The sequence below is a fragment of the Corylus avellana genome, chromosome ca2, assembly GCF_901000735.1.
Source record: "Corylus avellana chromosome ca2, CavTom2PMs-1.0".
NCBI classification, from domain to species: Eukaryota; Viridiplantae; Streptophyta; class Magnoliopsida; order Fagales; family Betulaceae; genus Corylus; species Corylus avellana.
The window spans coordinates 44,360,121-44,382,326 of record NC_081542.1 but is presented as its reverse complement, the minus strand read 5'-3'; the positions used below and the strand labels follow the sequence as shown (position 1 = coordinate 44,382,326).

Sequence of the window (22,206 nt, the reverse complement as noted above, 5' to 3'; positions counted from 1 at the left end):
AACTTATCAAAAAAAATGTTTTTATAAGAAGAGCTTTAGCAGCAGATAAAATTCTTGTATAGAATCATCGCTGCCTTCTTTGTATCACACAATTAAGAGAAAGTATGGCTATTCCGTCCGATCCTATCAACCCATTTGCATCATTCAAAATCAGTGGTTCAGTATTCATATGGTTCAGCTGCAATAGTCAAATGAGCAACCAAATATACCAGTCTAAAGGGGATCACCATGTAAGAGGAATGAGCACATTCAATCAGCCAAAGTAACTCAACTGAAGTCAACTCAAACAAGCTTTGGTTACAACTCCAGCTTTATTGTCCAAAAGAGAGTGAGTAATCTGTAACTGGATTTCTCGCCCATTATTTACTCGAAGCGCTTTTGAAAGATTTTCAATAACCAATTTCCTTCCCCTCCCTCAATTAACTAATTGGCTACCAAAAAGGGTTGAAATCCCAGATCTTTGTCATGTTCCTTTTCGTGTTCATTCATTATACATCAACCAAAACTTTCTTATCCTCAATTTCATGCATCACATTGGGCAAATTGCACACCCTTTTCCCATCATTTCAATTTAATGTAAGAGACAGGGTTTTAACAACTAATTCTTGCACACACCCACTAAATATTTTAGCCCCAGACTACGACTAATTCTAACTACACATCAAAACTATACTTGTCAAACTATAGCAACTAAAACTACATGTTCTTGAAGATTTTTGAACCATATGTTCAAATAATGCAATATACATAACTGCAATGTTGTGACCCAGATCATAAAGTATATTCACAACAGTATCATATCCGTAAATTTCTACTATTACTGACAATTCATCGCAGACACAACGAATACTTCAGTGATCGCCATAAGACTGTAAGCCACTATCTGAGTATTGCTTTGAAAGAAGCATTTTGGATTTTGGAGCTAAAACGCATAGCTATTTTGATTTCTATAACAATGAAAACACTTTCAGAATTCATTAGTACTAATCTTCTTGTTACGACAGTTAATTAAATTTGGAGGCTCTCTACAATTAAAAATAAACAATATCAGAGTTGCGGACGAATATCAGACTTCACCGGATCATCCAATTAATCTTAACAATTATTTATTAAAAAAAAAACAAAAAACAAAACAAAAACAAACAATCAAACAAAGAGACAGAATAACTTTGAGATTTACTCACCGAAAACTTCGAGATTTTTTTTTTTTATAAAAAAAAAATCTTGGGAAAGAGGTTGATTTGGATGAGCTCTGGAACGATCCTGCTTTCAGACGGTGGCTTGACTTCTCCAATCAAAATGAAGCACGTAACGGTACGCTAATGGGCCTCACGGAGTTTTCACTCTTTTTATCGTATGAACTGTGAACCAGTGAGGATAGGATTTGGGACTCAGAGGCCTTGTTTGGCAAAGGCCCAAAAAAAGAGTCTACTTAATTTTCAACCATCTAACATTCATATTTTTTATACGACATTAATCAATTTTTATTATTATTCAAATAAAAAAATCATTACATAACAAATTTTTTTTCACTTTTCCATACAAAAATTTCAAAATTTTATATCATATCAATCACTTTCTATTACAATAAAAAGGTCCCAAGCTTTTGCCAAACAAGGTCCAAGAAAATACATTTTTATTCTATCGATTACCTCATGTCATTTCATTTTTTTTACTTGTTAGCACAAGGAGAGGAATAAAGGACAAGGAAATTTAAATTAATGACCTTCACTATATGAAAGCGTGGTTCTCAGTAAATTAAGCTATCCAACAAAGACCCTCACGCATCAATTCTTACTAGGGGTGTAAAGCTAGTCGGTTATAACTGGCCAACCGCTTTTAAAAGCGGTTAAAAATAACCAATAACCGGCTACCCTGAGACGGTTACCAGTTTTTGCATTTTCAAACACCCTGTTATATATATATATATATATAATTGGTTCTTTAATTTATTTTGCCTTGTTTGATAAATTAATTAAGTTTTGTGCCTAATAATTTGTTTCTTCAATGTTCACAAAATCTAAAGGAAAAACCGTTCTTCCGTCGTATGATTCTTTTATGTTGTTGCCTTTAGTATCTACTTTGCTTGCAGTTATACAGTATTTTTTTTTCTTCTTTTTTGACCACGTTGAAAACAAACATTTGTAATCCAATGCTTTACAGATTACTTAGGAAAATCATCAACTCAAGCCACGATGTTCTAAGATACAAAGGGATAAGCTATAAAATCTTGTTCCTTATTCCAAATATTCTTTAGGTAGTTGCATCATATTCATTAAGAATGAATTTCCTGAAAGAATGGGTTAATAATAGTGAAAATATATTCAAAATTTGAAAATGGGTAAAAAAAAAGCCCTAATTGTTTTTAAAAAATGGCAAAAAGTCTAAAGTAAGCCCAAATAGTAGGCCTAATACCTAAAATAGGCCCAAAAGATCCAATTTTAAAAGTTAAATATAAAGAAAAAAAAATTACTTTTCTAATTTGGAGAATCATTTTTTTTTTTAAATCAAATATTAAATTCTCTATATCTTTTTTCTACTTTAATTACTTTTTTTTTTTTTTTAATTCTTTCTTTGTTCTTGGTAGACGAGAGAGTGAAGAAAAATTAATATATAAGTTTAAAAAACTAATTAAGCATTCATATTGAATTCTCTTTACTTGGCTTTTTAAAAAAATTTATAAAAAATACTATTTAACAAACTCTTAAGTCATGTTAAATGAGAGCCCCTTTTATACGGATGAGCTGTCATAAGAGCACTCGCGTTGGGTTTAACAAAATAGCTAAAAAAACTATTTTGGTTAGCCTTCTAACAAAAAATACTCAACATCCGGCTCAACAAAATGACTAAAGAATTGTTGAACCGTGATAGTGGTTAGCAAATTTGGTGAGCATTGTACGTAGCACAACAAATCCTTAGTTATATTAATAAAAAAATTATATTGTTCTCTCTCTTTTTTAGGAATATGAAAAGTAAATAAAAACTAAGATTTTAAATGAAAAAGTAAAAGTAAATAGTTAAAAAAATGATGAACCTGATGTACGTGTTCTGAAAAATTGGGTACCTAAAATAAATTTTTTTTTAAAGATATGTTTTTTAGTTAAATATGCGTTGAGAATGCTATACCCCATATTTTACAGCATTCAATTAGAGATTGCCACCCCAGTTTAAAACACAAAATACAGTACTAGACATGAAAATTCCTCATTGTTTGTCTTGCCCATTGCCCATGACCTCACCGTTTGTCTTCCCCATTTAAACACCCTAAACGCCTTTCAACTAAAACCACCAGAGCCACCAGTCGCTGATTTACTCGGAATTTCTTCTTCTTATAGTTTTTCCTCCCACGTACAATATTGGGTGGAAAAACTACAATATTGTTGTACAATGGTCTCTCATTTGAATATGGTTTTTATTTACTTTGGTTTAATCATTTTATTTGATTTTTTAGATGACGTGTTGATTTTTTATTGGAGGCCGTAAAATAAAGAGTTTACATATCGATGAAAGGTTTTTCATGTTGAATATAACTATTGTGAGTCATGCTCTCCAAATATAAAGAGCATTGGATGATTTAAAATGAATATCTTGTGTTTCAAAAGGATGTTCTTCATCTTCAATCCTTGGAAATTTAAGATGACGTTCATTCGGATTTAAAGTTTTGGCAGAAAATCCAACGGCATATTACTTTCCGAAATGTTGGCTTCTTTCCTTTTGAAGAATGAATCAATATATAGTTTTAAACTTTGACATGATTCATGAACTTAAAATTTTCAAGTTAAATCACGACCTCGTAAGAGACAATCAAAGTTTATAAACATTATACAACAAAATAAACAATCATACGAATATTAAAGTTTATTCAATTATTCAAATTAATAATGAAATTAAATTAATGTTTATTTTACAGCTATATTGACATATTAGGTAAAGTTTATGACCGAACTGCATCTTAATCCTAAATTCCTTACTTATACCATCTTAAAAGTCACCACCGATTGCGTGATGCATAGTAATACAAAACCAAATTTTCAATTAATTTTTCGAAGACTTCAAAAAATAAGAGAGTAAAATACCGTATTCTGAAAAGGCTAATCTCCATTAAGAAAAGAAGAAATATTTTCAAATCAATCCATTGATGACAATAATTTTTTTAAAATAAGTCAATCCATTCAATCAATATCAATTTTAACTAACAGCTAGTAACTAACAGCCATGAAGAACAATATAATATAATAGTAATTCATGTTTCAAACTTTCCAATTAAATATTTAAATTCTAATAACCTTAAATTTTCCACTTAGATTAGGAATCGAGCTTAGAAAACTAACATCAAAAGTGTAACTTGTGTTGAGTGATTTTTTTTTTTTTTTTTTGAGAATAAGATCATGGTCACTTTATTGAATCAATCAGAAGGAGGAGTAAACCGCTCCTTCACAATAATATCATGAATACATTCCGGGTAACCATCTCTCCACGTTCTCCCCATATTTTCCTTTACAGCCATTCGGGCCATGACATGAGCTGCGTTATTAGCTGCACGTCCCACTGCTCGAGCTGACCATTGGGGAAAAGCTTCCAACAAAATCTTCATATCTGCAATCTGATGGCCTATCTTGCTCCAATTAGATTCGGCATGGGTAAGAGCATCCACAACTATCTTCGCATCGCCTTCGAGCACAATGTGACTCAACTCCAGTTCTCTCCCGAAGATTAACGCTTGGACTCCTGCCCATGCTTCTACAACCAGAGGGTCAGTGAACCCCGTCTTTATTATGCATCTCACAGCCACTACTTCCCCGTCTGAATTTCGGATTACCACCCCCATCCCAGCTATGCCTCGCTTCGGACATAAGGCCGCATCCCAATTCAATTTCCAAACACCCCGATCTGGAGCCTCCCACCTGGGAGTGGTTTCCACTCTGAGTTGACAAGGTTCGATAGCATTAATCTCAGTATACTCTAGATGGAAAGAAAGAACTTGTTGGACTAAAACAGTAGGGTGAGTGAAGGGTCCCCCATGCACAACCTCGTTCCGTCAGAACCATAAACGTTTAGCCAGTCCCACAAAAAAACATATTTCCTCCTCATTACAATTAATAAAAATTTCCTCCACCAGCTGACGAAATGTTGGACCGCTCCATGAGTATTTCTGGAATTTCTTCAGACTCCCACCCCATGCATCCCGTGCCGCAGGGCAGTCCCACAATGCATGAAGGCAGGTTTCATCTTCTATAAAACATAAAGGACATGAGGCATCAGGGAGGATCTTGCGTTGAAACAAACATCTCTTCGTCGGAAGGATCTCATGGCAGACTCTCCAAAGAAAATTATTTTCTGCATTGGGTATTTTTAATTTCCATATCAGTCCCCATACCCCCTATCTGCCATGGGTTTCGAGCAGGAGCCATTATTCTGTGTTAAGAAATATAAAAACAAATTAAATTGTAGACATGATTTTGGGTCAATTAATAACACTTATCGTCAATTACAATAATCTAAAATAAAAAAACCACTTAATCTTAGGGTTCCTACCGAATTTGGACCACTTTATGAAAAAAGAAAAAAAAAAAAAAAAAAACACATTGCCACTCGTCACTCACTCCAACAAGGCAACAACTGCTGCCCATGGGCCATGTGCCCACAACTCCCAAACTCCCTAAAAAGCCAAACTAATCTAGTAAGTAGTAATATCTCTCTTTCACTTTCTCTCTCTCTTACCTTTCCACTTTCTCTCCTGCAGGTGTGGTGCCGCTCTTGCCTCTTTCTCTGTTTGTTTTTTTTTTCTTCTTATTTTTCAGTTTCTCTATATGACTAACAGCAATTTTTTTTTTAAAAAAAATCTTTGGGGGTACTGCAGCACCCGTGCTCCGCCATTGGTGTGAGTTGTCCAACAACTCTTGAATTAGACGCGTTCAGATACTTGTCTTAGAAAGCTAAAAGTTAACCATAACTCTGATACTACTTGTTGAAAATATAATCGATTATGGAGTTTTACTAAGAATATATTAATATATATATATTGAACACCACTTTAGCTCAAAAGCCTAAGCTAATAAACTTAAGTCCACTTAAGTATATTAATTACTATATATATATATATATATATATATATTGCTTTTTTAATATGAGACTCAATACTTACTAATGCACTTACAACACACATTACATAGATAAAGGCTAAAGATATCTCTTAGCCTAGTGACTATAGAATGAAGATTGCATAAAAATAACGCTAACACTAACAAATAAGACAAATATCAAAATATATCATGTAACACTTCGTTCCAAGTAAGTAGGATGTATTATTTGCTTTGGGCTTCAACTTGCACGGTTTTGTTATTAAGTTTACCCCAAAAAACCTCGTATATATCATTTAAAGAAAGCATACTCTATATAAGTACATAATCTTTCTCACTCAAACAATGTGAGATGCCACATATCATCTACACCTTTATTACATTCACCAATTACAAAGTGTTAGGCAGAAAATACTCTTAATGGGTCCCACTCCATTTCACACCTATTTACAATATGTCACCACTCACTCACTTAATAACACATATACATCTTACTTTGATTCTCTTAAATAGAAGGTGAGAGGACAAGAATGGTCTATCTCCTTCCTCCACACAAGGCCTCTATAGCAAAAACCAAGAGAGAGATACCCGTCTCTCCCTCTCTCACCTCTCTCACGTCTCTTTCTCTGTCGATCCTCACTCCCTCTCATTTCTCACATACCGCACTCAACACATACTAGTTCATAGATAATTAGAGGCAAATTTTCATTATATTTTTTATTCACGAATAAACGTACTAACAACCCTTTGACCTTATTTTTATTTTGCAAAAACTTTATTACAGTACAAGAGGTTTTTTACGGCTCAACCAAAAAAAAAAAAAAAAAAAACTGAATAGCAAAGTCTTGAACCAATTAAAAAACGCACGACACAAAGGAATATATTGAAAGTCTCCAACAACTTGATCTCTGTTATCACCATAACCTGGAAAATAACTTTGATTTATCCATTAATTATGGACACGTGCGTTTATTGGTTGTGACTCAGCTACGTCGCTAGACGCCAGCTGTCATCAAGATGACATCAGCTATGACATCAGCTGAGGCCCAGCCTGACTACTTTTGTTCATATATGTGATGGACAAAGTTCTCTCAGGCTTCATTTGTGGTCCCAAAAAGTATATATTCATCAAGATGACATCAGCTGAGGCCCAACCTGATTCCTTTTGTTCATAATGGCCCTGTTTGTCAATGGCCCTGGGCTGACACTGTACTAGGGCCAGCCTCAATCTCAAAAAAATAAAAAATAAAATTCATCTCAAAATTAATCATAACATTTCTACTTTTTATACCACATTAATCATTTTTTATTATTATTTAAATAAAAAAATCATTACAAAACAATTTTTTTACATTTTTCCATATAAAATATATTTTTTCACTTTTCTCCACAAAACCTTTTCATTAAAACCAATCAAACACATATTCCTAAAAAATATGCTACAGTACCAGTCCTGGAACAATGCCAGCCCCAGCCCTTTCGCAAACACTGCCAATGTTCATATATGTGATAGACATAATTCTCTCAGGCTTCATTTGTGGTCCCAAAAAGTATATATATATGAGAAATGTTAAGTGTTCTTTTGGTATTTTTTCAACTGTAATGTAGCTTTTAAAATTACTGTTCAATTTGAGATTATCATTATTGACTTTTAATCATTTAGTAATTTTAAAAGTCACATCACAGTTAAGAAAACACTATAAGAATACTTAGTATTTTCCTATTTATATATATTTTGTACTTTTTATTACTTGATGCAATAGAAAATAATAATTAATGAAAAACATTTTTGCTTTTTTTTTAAAAAAAAAAATTATAATGAGCTTTTTATTCTCAAATCTTAAACCACTCCGGAGCTCAAATTTTTTATGTTGTGAATAAAACTTGATTTTTATAAGGTAATATAATTAAATTAAAATATAAAAAAATATTTGTAATTTTTCGTAAGTACACAACAAACACTGAAAAAATAATTTTCTTAAAAAAATAATTTTTCATTGACTGACTTCAGTGACTTGTATTTGGTCTTTTAAAAAAATGCCAAGAAAAAGACACAGCTAATTGCGCGTGATAGCTAGAGATAAAAACAGAGAAAAAGATGTGCGACAGCGAGAGGGAGAAAAATGAGTCAAATAGACCCTTTTTCTTTTTTTCTAATTTCCATTAGTTTCGTCTTCAATTTTTTTTTTTTTTTTTTTTTTTTAAATAAATCTTTTTGGGTAACAGAAGTTCATGAATTAACGTACACATCACGCCAAGATCGATGTCAACATATAAAAGAATTTTGGTTACATTAATGTATGGCCAGACCAGCTACTCCGACCCGCAAGTTACTGCCTTTGATTGATTTGACATTTAAATTGATAAAATCTCTTAAAGGGCTAATTTTTCACCACGATATTTTAGATTTGATATAAAAACCAGTTTAAGACATTATAAACAAGTTTTAAGGAATTAGAAACTGATTTTAGACATTAAAAAATGGTTTTGAGGCGAGTCAGGGTCACGACCTGTGGGTTTTGTCGTGGGTCACAATAGCCACGCGAGATCCACGCCGTGGGTCTGGCCAGACCTTGGTGTGGGTCTGGTCTGTGCGGATTCAAGGGTGTGGGTTTGGCCAAACCTTGTTGTGGGTGGGTTGGGGTGGCTTTGATTAATTTGGTGTATTTGTGCTCATTTTTATTTTTTACATTTTTCTTAAAGTAATGATGTGTCGATTGGTGACTAGGTACGGTAAAAAAGGTGATTTGCATATTATCGTCCGGACCATAGGGGCCCTGTACATTAATTTAGACGTTGAAGTTCATTGTCTAGCTGATTAGCAAATTGGCATGATGTTTTTGACTTAGTAGAGCACTTGGATTCATACTAGTCTATTTATTTTTTATTTTTCCATTTAATCTGTCCTCTAAGAAATTTAAATTTCTTTAATGTCTTATTCATAATTTTTTTTTTTAAAAAAAAAATGTTGCTTCAGTATCTTCTCTATTTTTGGCAGTCAATCATAGGATGATAAACTTCATTTTTATTTCTTTCAGTCTATCATATATAGTATTTATCTTCAATTATGGTCCATTGATTCGATGAAAATTTCTTAATAATGTTCAACGTAAAAATCCTAAGGAGCTATACCTACTGGCGACATACTCTAGAGTGTTTGTTGAGTTTGAACCTTGACTCTATTGTTTACCCTTATTTCAATTAAATAATATTCTATAGATTTTACATATTAAAATAGAGTTTGAGTCCACACGTGAGAGATAATGTTAAAGTATTGATTAAATGATTAAATTACCTATTTGTATTAGCTTAAACTTTTAACATAAGTGATAATTTAATTAAAACTTTTAATTTTGTTTGTAGGGCTAAAAAGAAAAACAAAAGAGTTTATAAATTTATATATATATATATATATATATACATACCAACTGGGCAATAAAGTTAGTTTCATATTGGTAGTTGGTTTTACTAATAAGAAACAATATTTAGTGTAAAGAAATATTTAGAGAGTTTAATGTTTAGATTTTGAAAAGTGGCTAGCTAAATCAACAAAATTATATTTAACTCTATTTTTAGAGTTAAATGTATAGAAATTTTGAAGAGTTCAATGTGAATTGAATACTCTAATATTGTTACTAGGTCCTACGTGTCTGCCATGATTCGGCCCCACCTATGTGAACACATGCAATTGGGTCAAGTTAAACACAACGCCGGCATGTTTAATTTTTTTTTTTTTAATATTAAAAAATTAAAAAAAAAAAAAAAAATTGCCTGGCATTATATTGGGGTTTTGTTTACTATTTGGTTGTTGAGAAAATATCAGCAACCATTTTTTTAAAAAAATTATTACATAAACAGATAAACTCTTGTCCTTTAGAAAAAAAAGGGACGTCAAAAAAAATTAAAAAATGACCAAGGCACAACTTAAACTCAACTTTAGCTCAACTTTTCTCTTAAGTTTAGAAAAAAAAAAAAAAAAAAACTGCCTGTGGAGGAGAGAGAGAGCCTTAAACTAGAGAGAGAGAGAGAGAGAAATTTTAGTCTAAAAGTTAAGTCAAAGTTGGGTTTAAGTTGTGTCTGTATTATACCTTAAAAACTTTTCGGCCCTACCGTACGCGACCTACGAAATATGACATGAAAAAAAAGTTTCACTGTTCACTTCATTTAAAAAACAACGTGAATTAGTTTTTTTTTTAGTGGATTATTATACCCTCTATCCTATAAATAGGAGTCCATTGTAAGCAGGTAAATTTTTGGCACTGTTTGCCAAAGGATCGGACTAGATTCAACCCAAAGACCTAGAAGATTCATTTCAAAATCAATTATAACATTTTTAATTTTTACATCACATCAATCACTTTTTATTACCATTCAAAGAAAAAAATCACTACAAAACTTTTTTTTTTTTTTTTCATACAAAACATTCTTTCTATTTTTCTTACATCAATCAAATTTGCTACAGTTTTAGTCCACTCTTTTTTTAAGACCTTTGCCAAACACACTAACTATTCTTCCTAATCACTTTCCACTCCCTTCAAGAATACTCCACCAACTAAAGCATCGGAGTGCTCCTCGCTAGTACTTCTGGCAAATCACCTTTGCCTATTACTTTTCTCTCTCTTGGTAGATTTTTTAGCTAGACTACCAGTATGCGGTCAACTATCGTAACATTACTTAAGTTGCTTCAAACAAGGAGCAGCCCTTCCAACAAGGCATATATTCATATGTCGCTATTATTGACCACTCATTAGCACGAACGTTCAAATGTCGCCGTTAATAGTTTATAGTTTTCCACCACGACCTGCAAAGGAAAAAATATTCCTGCTAAGTTATTAGCAGCAACTTATTAGCGTCAACAAAAAAGTTGACACTAATATCAATTTTTTACTCTTTTGCATCTAATATTAGCGGCGACACAAACTCCAACTAATGAAACCCTTATTAGTGGCGACTTTAATGTCGCCGCTAATCATCTGGACGCTAATGAGCCAAATGCTTGTTGTCCCTAATAGGTATATTTATTTAATTAATGTGTTATCCTATATATGCATATGGATGAAGGCTCCGGCCATTTGAGAAAAAGGAAAAATGATGGAATTAACTAATCAAAAATCATACTGAAGGCAATGCGATGACCTTCTCCATCACATTATCGTTTGGTAAAGGTTTGGCAAAGGTACAAAAATCTCACTTTTTTTTTTTTTTTTTTCTAACATTCTTACTTTTTATATCACATCAATCACTTTTTATTACTATTCAAATTAAAAAATTAGTACAAAACAAAATTATTTCAGTTTTCCATATCAAATATTCTTACTTTTTTCACTTAAAAAAAAAAAAAAAAAAAAATTCTTACTTTTTTTTACAATCAATTTTTGCTACAATATCAAACCAAGACCACAATAAAATCGTTTATCAAACACGAACCCAAAATGTGCTTGCTTTTCAAAATTGTAAATTCTTGAAGCATAAAAATACTACTCCTTGAGACACATGAAAACACATATATTAATTTCTCAAAAACCGGCGCCGACTTTCATTGTCACTTGTCACTTGTCAAGAATTTTTGACGCTATGAAATTCTTTGATCAATTAAAATTAAAATTAGAATAAAAGTCAGATTTGTTTTTCTTCGATACTGTTTTAAAAGATAGAATAAGAAACATTGAATCCTCGTCAATTTCATACATGTAAATTTACTATTGAATTTACGAAATTCAATAAATTTTCAATTATATTGTTTGTTCAATAATTTTCATGGATAACGGTACATGTAGACAGGTCTATTCAATGGACCCTTGCATTTGAAATTTGGGCATGGGTCTGCGGATTTGGATCATTATGCATGTGATACAACTAAGCAGGAAAAAAGGATTCCTATCATTTGTTATATTCTTGTTATTTTTTTATTTAAATTTGTTGTTGGGAAACTCAACCCATTTTTGTTTTTAGAATCGTTCACTCCTTCTTTGTAGGAGCGGAAAAGATCCTCTCCCTATAACCATTTTCCTTATTCAATTAAAAAAACAAAAAAGGGACATGCATTGAAAGGATTTGGATCTCTCGATCGACCGTTCTCCAAACAGTCCCTACAAATTTCGTTGTCTTGAAATTTCACTTCAATATGTCCAACACTTTTTTCTAATTCAAATGAACGGCGCGCCCAGAACCAACGTCATGATAATCCATTGTGAAATGAGAAGGTGTGACGTGCGAGGTAGGGACTGGTCATGCCATTTATGGTGATTATTATTGTTAAAGGGGAATGCTAGGTATAATTAATCTAGGGATCGACCTATTGAACCACGAGGAAAGCGAGTTTGGGGAGAGTGTGAATGTGTGATGCCCATGGCATGATTCACAATATATATATATATATATATATATTGTGGCTCCAGGATTCCGATTGAGATGTGCTGCCCTATGTCCAACACTTTTTTCTAATTCAAATGAATGGCCCAGAACCAACGTCATGATAATCCATTGTGAAATGAGAAGGTGTGACGTGCAAGGTACGTAGGGACTGGCCACACCATTTATGGTGATTATTACTGTTAAAGGGAAATGCTAGGTAATCTAGGGATCGACCTATTAAACTACAATATTTAGTTTCATATTGGTAGTTGGTTTTACTAATTAATAAGAAACAATATTTAATTAAAGTAAAGAAATATTCAGTCAGTTTGATGTTCAGATTTTGAAAAGTGGTTACCTAAATCAACAAAATTATATTTGACTCTATTTTTAGAGTTTAGTGGAGAGAAATTTTGAAGTGTTCAATGTGAATTGAATACTCTACTGTTACTAGGTCCTACGTGTCTGCAATGATTCGGCCTCACCTATGTGAACACATGCAATTTACAAAGCCGTATTTACGGTATTTTCAAACATTTGAATCTCTTAGAACAGTTCATGTGTGATATTATAAAAAGCATACGTTGCATGCTCATGTTCACTCACACCCATTTCATAATACAATAAACTAATTACTATTGATCCTTGGCTAGCTAGCTTATCTTTAATTTGGTATCATGGATTTATCATCAGTACAATCCTCAATCCAATCTCTAGTTAATGAGATGAAGGAAAAGATGTTCTCATCAAATTGTGATCCCTACTCCTTCATTTCTCCTTCTGCTTATGACACTGCATGGTTAGCCATGATTCCAGATCCACACCAACCTTCCCAACCCATGTTCAAGAATTGCTTGGATTGGGTGCTTCACAACCAGAAGGATGAAGGCTATTGGGGAGACTCTGATTCCCATGGCATGCCCACCAATGAGTGCCTTCCTGCAACTCTTGCTTGCATTGTTGCACTCAAAAAGTGGAATGTCGGGACAGTATGTGTAGAAAAAGGTACATGCATGCTGTGAAATATATATATATATCATAATATTTTTTTTTTTCTTAATAAAAAGGCATGCGATGAAAATTCAATGTAGCTATTTTAATTGGGTTGAGAGCGGCACAGAAGAAACATAGGCAGTGAGAATCGCACAAAAGAGAAAGTGCTATCCAAGATTTAGGATAACACTTTAGTTTACTTAGTTTAGGAAACAGTACGGAAGTCTATTGCGAGAGAACTTTTTGAAAGTTTTTCCTACATTTAAAAAAGTTTTTGCCAATTACTTTTTATTTTTTATTTTTTTAACTTGATAAACTAATTGGAATTTAACTTATTTTCAATTCAGGGTTGGCATTTATTGAGGCAAACACCGAGAAGCTACTTGAAGAAATGGACAACCACGCTCCCCGCTGGTTTGCCATCGTTTTCCCAGGGATGGTTGAACTTGCACGTACAGTTGGTGTGCGGCTTGTCTTCCTCCCTGGGTCAAACGGAGTCATCTCAGAACTATTCAACACGCGGCAACAAATTCTTGAAAAGTAGGATCCTTTGTTTGTCTTTTAATTTTGTTTTGATTGGTTTATGCATGATGTTTGATAAAAACAAGAAACGTAATTAATTTGCATGATTTCTTTCGTTGTAGGGAGAAAGATGCGGAGACGTACCAAAGTTTGCCATTGTTTTCATATCTTGAAGCACTGCCTGCAGCTTATGAGATTGATGAAAATGATATAATCAAGCATTTGAGCAGCGATGGGTCTTTGTTCCAATCCCCCTCCGCCACAGCATCTGCATTTATGGCCACTGGAAACAAACACTGCGTGGCTTATCTACTATCACTTGTTCAAAGATCATGTGATGGTGGAGGTTAGAAGGCTTCTTTACCTTTATGATTTTATTAATTAAATAATTAAATTTATTATTTTTTATAAGTTTAAGTTTTGAAGATAACTGATCGCTTAGCACGATACCATAACTAAAAGTTATGTACAAACTTTGTCTTGGTCACCCTATTTCAATTAAATATTCTACAGTGAGTGTTAAAATATTAATTAAATAATTAAATTTACTATTTTTATAAACTTAACCTTTTAAAACAAGTAGTAATTTAATATTAACTGCTAATTTCTCCTTAATTTCAATCTATTTTTCTTTTTTGTGATAAAAGTTTAATTATTTTTATGGCAGTTCCAGCAACGTATCCCATGGATGAAGAGCTCATAAAGCTTTGCATGGTCAACCAAGTATTCAGGTTGGGTCTGGCTGAGCGTTTCATCGAAGAGACGGAAAAGGTTTTGGCACAAGTTTACAGGTAACAAAACCCCACCTTCATTTATATATCCTTTGCTTAAGAAATCGATCAATCAGTTTTCCCTCCAACCTAACATATATATATATATAGTGCATGAAAGAAAGATATTTGTTTTTTTTTTTTGCTTTTTTGTTTTGTTTTTGTTTTTTTGTTTTTTGTTTTTTGTTTTTTTCTATAACTTTATTGAATAACCATTCAGGAATTACATGAATCAAGAATCATGGGCAAAACCAAGCAATTTAGTTGCAGCACAGCAAGCTCTATTTAAAGACTCGTTAGCATTTCGGCTCCTGCGCATGCATGGGTATGCTTTACCGTCGGGTATGTTAACGAACCTAGCTTTCTTATTTTCTTTCAAATGTTGTCGTGCATATATATTCATAATTCAACCAAATATGCATCTTTTGCTTGTGCAGATAGCTTTTGTTGGTTCTTACAACATGAAGATATTCGAGATCAAATAGAAAACAACCATGGATACTTCTCAAGTGCAATGTTTAATGTCTATAGAGCTACAGATCTCATGTTTTCAGGAGAATACGACCTTCAGGAGGCTAGATCATTTTCAAAGAAATTACTTGAGAAAACTGTTTCAGTGGGAACTAGAGACCAAACTCATTTTATATCATCAAACTTGCCAAGATTGGTAATTCATTCATTTTATTAACATAATATATTAGGTTAATTGTGAATGTTTTAAATAGCCTTGAAAGAAAGGGAATCTCACTTAAAAAAGAAGTCAAATTAGCATTTAAAATGTCCAACACATATCAACTATTTGCTTTAAAGCAATGCTTAGGTATATATACTTGTACTTGTAGTGTAAACTCTAGTACGGTGCGAATCAAAGGATGCAGACCACGTGTGTGTGTGTGTGCGCGCGCTTGCAACTGTGCATGGTAGTGATTTGTAGGGCACTAATGGCACATTGATGGCACCCTTTACCAACAATAATAGTCCAAACACTTACTCTATAGGTCTAAAATTCAGGATTTGGTTGCATTTTGCAACGTAAACAAACACTCTATTATATCATGGACAAATATTTGTTGCAACCCTTTGCATATAAATGTATTATAATCTGGTGGACGATGTCGTGAGCACCTTAACCTTAAGAGCATTTCTATTTCCCGTTTTCTATCACTTTTCTAACAAAAACAACAAAATTGAAATGAAATCTTTAAAGTGACATTTCAATGAATTGCTATGTGAATCATGCACTCGCCAATACTTTTAGTTTTAAAGATAAAAGAAGAAATACCATTACGTTCTTACTGCAAATTAATTAATATGCTCTTAGATTGAGCATGAGTTGAGTCTTCCATGGTTTGCTCGACTGGATCACCTGGAACATAGGATGTGGATTGAAGAAAAGGACTCCAATGTTCTCTGGATGGGAAAGGCTTCTCTCCATAGGTATATAAACAACTGTAATTTAATATTTACTGTCCTTTCCGCAGAGAGAGAGAGAAAGAGAGAGAGAGAGAGAGAGAGAGAGATCAAAGTATTTCTACACCCACTAACAGATCTTTTGAACTCAGGTTATCACTCCCTCATAATGGTGAAATTATACTTCTTGCCATGCAAAACTATGAATTTAGGCAGTCAGTATACAAGAATGAACTTGAGGAACTGAAAAGGTATACCTATACTTTCAAAATAGATTTATTAATATATATAAATTAATGCGCAAATTTCTCCACAATCGATGTCTTTCTTTTTCGAGACAGGTGGTCCAAGGATTGGGGTCTTAGTGATATGGGATTTGGTCGAGAGAAAACTACGTATTGCTACTTTGCTATTGCCTCCAGCACTTCCTTGCCTTACAATTCTCAAATACGAATGATGGTCGCAAAGAGTGCAATAGTTATTACAGTGGCTGATGACTTCTTTGACATGGAAGGTTCTCTAATTCAGTTGAAGGATCTCACTGATGCAGTTCAAAGGTAGGTAGCAATTTTATTTTATTTTTACCCAAAAATATCGAACAACATCATTTTGCCTCTAATTAATTACTATTTCTCTCATTGAATATATATATATAACAGATGGGATGGTAAGGGTTTGAGCGGCCATAGTAAGATTATCTTTGATGCCCTTGATAATCTTGTAAGTGAAATTGCAACACAATACCTCCAACAACAAGGACGTGACATAATAAACAATCTTCAAGATCTAGTAAGCCCACACCTACAAATTCGTCAATTCTATTAAGAGTTAAATACCTAATATTTCCTTAGGGTTTCATTTTTTTTTTTTTTTTTTCTTAGGGTTTGATTTTTATCACAAGAAGTACCTGTGGTTTTGATAAAGACCAAATTGGTCATTCTTTCCATTGATAATTAGTTGACTTAACGGAAGTCCACGTTATTGACACGTGGACTAATTAAAATTTGACACTTGGTATAAGTGGCCAAGTCATCAGTGACGACGTGGCCATCTAATTAAATTTTTATTTTTAAAAAAAAAATTAAAAAATTTAATTAGGTAGCTACATCATTACTGATGACGTGACCACTTATACTAAATGTCGAATTTTAATTTGTTTACTTGTCAATGATGTGGACTTACGTTAAGTCAACTAATGGTCAATAGACGGAATGACCAATTTAGTCTTTATCAAAACCACAGGTACCTCATGTGATAAAAATCAAACCCTAAAAGAGAAAAAGTAAAGAAATGAAACCCTAAGGGTATTAAGTATTTAACCCTTCTATTAAATATCATATCTATTAATAAACTGACAAATAATGTCGTTTTGTTTTGTATGAATTGAAGTGGTATGAAACGTTTGCTTCGTGGTTTACGGAATCCATGGGGGGTAAAATTGGAAGCATACCTTCAATGAAGGAGTATCTTGAAACTGGCATGACGTCGATAGCCACACACACCCTTGTTCTTCCAGCTTCATGCTTCTTGAACCCGAGTTTACCAATCTCCAAACTAAGGCCACAACAGTATGAAAGCATTACAATACTACTCATGCTTATCGCTCGTCTGTTGAATGACGTACAAAGCTACCAGGTAATTAACTTTATATATATATATATATATATATATAGTTGGTTTGGTTCCGGCAATCTTATAGTACTATATTCTAAGGGATCTAATGACAAGTGCAAAACGACAGAAGGAAAAAGATGAAGGGAAAGTAAACTCGGTTTTGCTCTACTTACAAGAAAACCCGGAGGCAGGCATTGAAGACTCAATCGCTTTTGTGAGAGAGATACTCGATAAAAAGAAGAAAGAGTTTCTCCAACATGTTCTTATGGATGGATATAGTGATTTGCCGAAGCCATGCAAGCATCTCCATCTATCTTGTTTGAAAGTATTTCAGATGTTCTTCAACTCTACCAATCGATACGATTCCAACACAAAAATGCTTCAAGACATAAATAAAGCATTCTACCTTCCTCTTGAAGTTGGAAACTCGAAGCCTCTGATCCCTCTTCCGCATCTTCAAACTGGAACAAAGAAGGAACATCCGACAATCAACTCCTACTTCAACCGCCCCTCCAAGCAATATTACATCATGAGCAGAAGCTTTGCAACACGACCAATTTCTTGGTCTACTTCAACAGATTATGGACCTGGGAAAATGTTTATACCGCCAAAATTTAGGTTCTGTTTCACTTAAGTCGTTACTGATCCACCCAAAGTCTGGCTGTGATGATTTCTATTTTCATTAAAATTATATATGATAGTGAAGAAGAAAGAGATTGTTTTGTACTCTAGCAAATTAAGACAATAAAAATAATTTCAGGTCCAAATGTATATTATCCGCATGTAATTTCTCAAAATAAGACTCCAATATATAGTTGATGTATCAAAATTCAGTGAATGCATAATATTACTTTTGCCAGATTTTAATTTCTATCTCAATATTAATGTATGAATATAATGTGTGTGTATTTTGTTATTTTACCTAACTTTTACAGTTATACTTTAAGAAAACTTCTCAGAACTACTTAAGATTTGGAGTAATTATCTTTTGTCCCATGAATTATAGCGTCTTGGCATTTTTTTCTCATGAACTATCAACTATGACACCTGACTACAAAAAGCCCCGTTCCATCAGTCAAAGGGGTTAAAATTGACGGTCAACAGTCATGTGCAAGTCATGTACGTGTCATTTTAATTTTTTTTTCCTTCCACTTTTGCCCTCATTTTAAATTGTTTTCATGTGTTGGATTAAGGTTTAGGAGGGTATAAAAGCGTCATTTTTCCGGTCTAACGTGAGGGCAAAAGTGGAAAAAAAAAATTTAATGGCACATGACTTGTACATTTTAATTCCTTTAACTGATGGAATGAGGCTTTTTGTCATAAGATGGTAATTTGATGGAATCTGGTGTCATAGTTGATAGTTCTTAAAATAAGAGAAAAGTGTCAAAAAAACACTTTAGTTCGTGGGGACAAAAAGCAATTACCCTTAAGATTTTGTGACAAATGAATATTGTTTGGTTGTGATTATATCTGTCCTGTGGGACAGCTGTAGAACAAGCAAAACTGCATGCACAACACTTAACGTACGACAAAATACAACCAAGCTTATTTAAAGACTGTTGGTGGTTGGTGTTACACAACCAACATCACTTGCAAAAAGTTGATAAAGAAATGTCGGTAGCACTTCGATTTGTAGGGTACGTACAATTCAAAATAGTGGCCGAGTCAGAATTTTTGTTCAGCCTGATTGAGATTAAAAAAAAAAATTCAAAAAAAATTAATCAAAAATATAAATAATAAAATAAATAAACATTTCAAGAAATTTTAATTATTATTTAAAACATATAAATGTATTTTATACTTTATTTTAGCATGCCTAGCGTTAATTTACTCATTAGAACCATTGTTGTTTTCGATGATCTTCGGTAGCTATAATTATATATTTCATACAATTAAAATATGTAACGAAAAATATATCTTTCATCAAAAGTTAATTATTAAAAAGTAATCTAAATATAAAAATATACATAGATGATTTTATTAAAAAAAAAAAAAAGCTAGTTACTTTGATTTGTCGACTGACTGGATTTTAAGCAAATTTAAAGAAATAATTATTGTTTGACAAATTTTTAGGGTAAAAAAAAGCATTAAATTTGACAATAGTTTCACAATTTCAATTTCATATATACTAAAGGTCCGTTTGGGATTGCGTTTAAGGAGCCTAAAAGTGCTTTTAATACTCAAAAACTCTGTTTAAAGAAAAAAATATTCGTTTGGTAAAAAAATTAAAAACGCTTTTAAGGGTTCAAAAAGCTTAAAAATGGCCAAAATGCACTTTTGGCAAAAGCATAAAAATGAAGCTTTTATTTGAAAACTCTTTTTGACTTAAAAGCTCTATTTCTCAAACGCAATCTTAAACAGGTTCTAATTAAGTAACCAGGGTCGGACAATGTTTACATATATAATTATAACAAAAATATGTAAACTGGACTCATAGTGATCCGTTGAAAAAAAAAAGAAAAAAAAAAAGAAGCAATCGGACAACTTTTTAAAACAGTGTGTTGATAGCTTGCGAGTATTCTATTTGGAATTGCATTTGAGGTGCTTAAAAGTGTGGTTAACACTCAAAAAGTTCGTTTAAAGGAAAAAATACTCGTTTGGTAAAAAAATTAAAAGTGATTTTAAGGGTCTAAAAAGCTTAAAAATAGTCAAAACGCATTTTTGACAAAAGCTTAAAAATGAAACTTTTGCCAAAAAATATTTTTTAACTTAAAAACTCTATTTCTCAAACGCAATTCTAAACATGCTCTTGGGTTAAGGTAAAAACAGTGCGTTCTTAACAACAAAAATGAAACGGTGCATTTAGTAGAAGTAGTAAAAGGATATCTCACATCAGCTTCTACTTCTCGTCTAACCTAAAGCCTGAAACCCCAAAATAAAAAATAAAAATAATAATAATAATAAATCAAGACATCGCCACCTCACGCTTGAGTCATTTGCTCTGATATCTGATAACTGATGTCTGATGAGTGGCTACTGGCAATTTTGCCCTTGATGAGTGGTGGTTGAGAGGGGGGTGGTCATTTGCCCCTCTCAACCCCTCTTCCCTCTGACTCAATAATATGTCTACGACAAAAAATAAAAATAAAAATAATATGTCTACGACACATATCTCAATAAGGGCTAGTAGACATAAATTTCTTGCCAACTGCAATTATATATATATATATATATATATATATATATATGTATATATGTACCTCCTTAGTGCTCGAGTTTCTTTGTTGGGCCCTATTCGCCAGGCCCCTTCATTATAGGGGTGTCAATCTAGTTTGATTTTTTAGTTTTTGGCCAAAATTAGGGATCAGAACAGGAGTATTCCGATTATTGGTTTTGGGCAACTAGAGCCGGAACCGGGTACCCGTAAAGCCTGAAACCCTAAAATAAAAAATAAAAAAAATAATAATAAATCAAGACATCGCCACCTCACGCTTGAGTCATTTGCTCTGATATCTGATAACTGATGATTGGCTAATGGCAATTTTCCCCTTGATGAGTGGTGGTTGAGAGGGGGTGGTCATTTGATCCCTCTCAACCCCTCTTCCCTCTGACTCAATAATATGTCTACGACAAAAAATAAAAATAAAAATAATATGTCTACGACACATATCTCAATAATGGCTAGTCGACATAAATTTCTTGCCAACTGCAATTATTATATATATATATATATATATATATATAATAAAAAATATAGGTATATCCGTTTATATATGTACCTCCTTATTGTGCTCGACTTTCTTTGTTGGGCCCTGTACGCCAGGCTCCTTCATTTTAGGGGTGTCAATTTAGTTTGATTTTTTAGTTTTTGGCTAAACTTAGGGACTGGAACTGGGATACCCCAATTTTTAGTTTTGGGCAACCGGAGCCGAAACCAAGTACCGGTAAACCGGGGTCCCGGTTACCGGCTAGTTCCAGTTTGTACTCGGTCTGGTAACCGGTTTCTTAAGAAAATTGTTTTTTTGGCTTATTTATGTATTGAGCCTAAAATAAGCCCCCTTTTTTCTTTTTCTTTTTTTTTTTCTTTTTTTTTTTTTAAATATAGTTGGCCCACTTTTGAAAAAAATCTATTAGTATTTTTGTCCAAATTAACTGGGCTTTGTTGTGATTGTTCCAAAAAAAAAAACCTAAAAAAGCCCAAAAATCCTAAAAAATCAATATTTTTGCCTAGGCGTTAGAAATAAAAATTCAATTTTTTAAAATGCCCTAAAAATCATTTTAAATTAGTTACATAAAGAAAACATTAAAAAAATAAAAACAAGTATTTAAACAAACCAACATGCACAAGAAATACCCCCTTACTACAACAATTCAAAACCCAAAAAGAAAAAATAAAACAAGTATTTAAATAATCTACCAACCAAAAGAAACATCCATTACAATAAAAATAGTTCATAAATATAAATAGTTCCTAAAAAATTATAAAAATAGTTCATAAATATAAATATATAAATAGTTCTAAA

The 22,206-nt window shown here is 32.7% G+C and overlaps 2 protein-coding genes across 2 annotated transcripts in view; one reads left to right on the top strand and one right to left on the bottom strand.

The window, feature by feature from the left end:
• The window catches only part of LOC132168889 (uncharacterized), a 27,448-nt gene extending 26,193 nt beyond the window's left edge, over positions 1-1,255 (bottom strand). Inside the window, exon 1 of the mRNA XM_059579972.1 lies at positions 1,185-1,255. The gene's annotated coding sequence lies outside the window, so the exon portion shown is untranslated. The remainder of the gene's footprint in view (positions 1-1,184) is intronic.
• An 11,856-nt stretch (positions 1,256-13,111) lies between these two features.
• LOC132168887 (S-linalool synthase-like) lies at positions 13,112-18,397 on the top strand. The gene is made up of 12 exons (XM_059579969.1): positions 13,112-13,439; positions 13,775-13,967; positions 14,072-14,295; positions 14,617-14,740; positions 14,940-15,061; positions 15,157-15,386; positions 16,041-16,156; positions 16,282-16,380; positions 16,471-16,686; positions 16,789-16,918; positions 17,519-17,764; positions 17,871-18,397. The coding sequence occupies exons 1-12, from the start codon at positions 13,112-13,114 to the stop codon at positions 18,375-18,377; spliced, it is 2,535 nt and encodes an 844-aa protein (XP_059435952.1). The 3' UTR covers positions 18,378-18,397.
• The last annotated feature ends 3,809 nt before the right edge of the window (positions 18,398-22,206 follow it).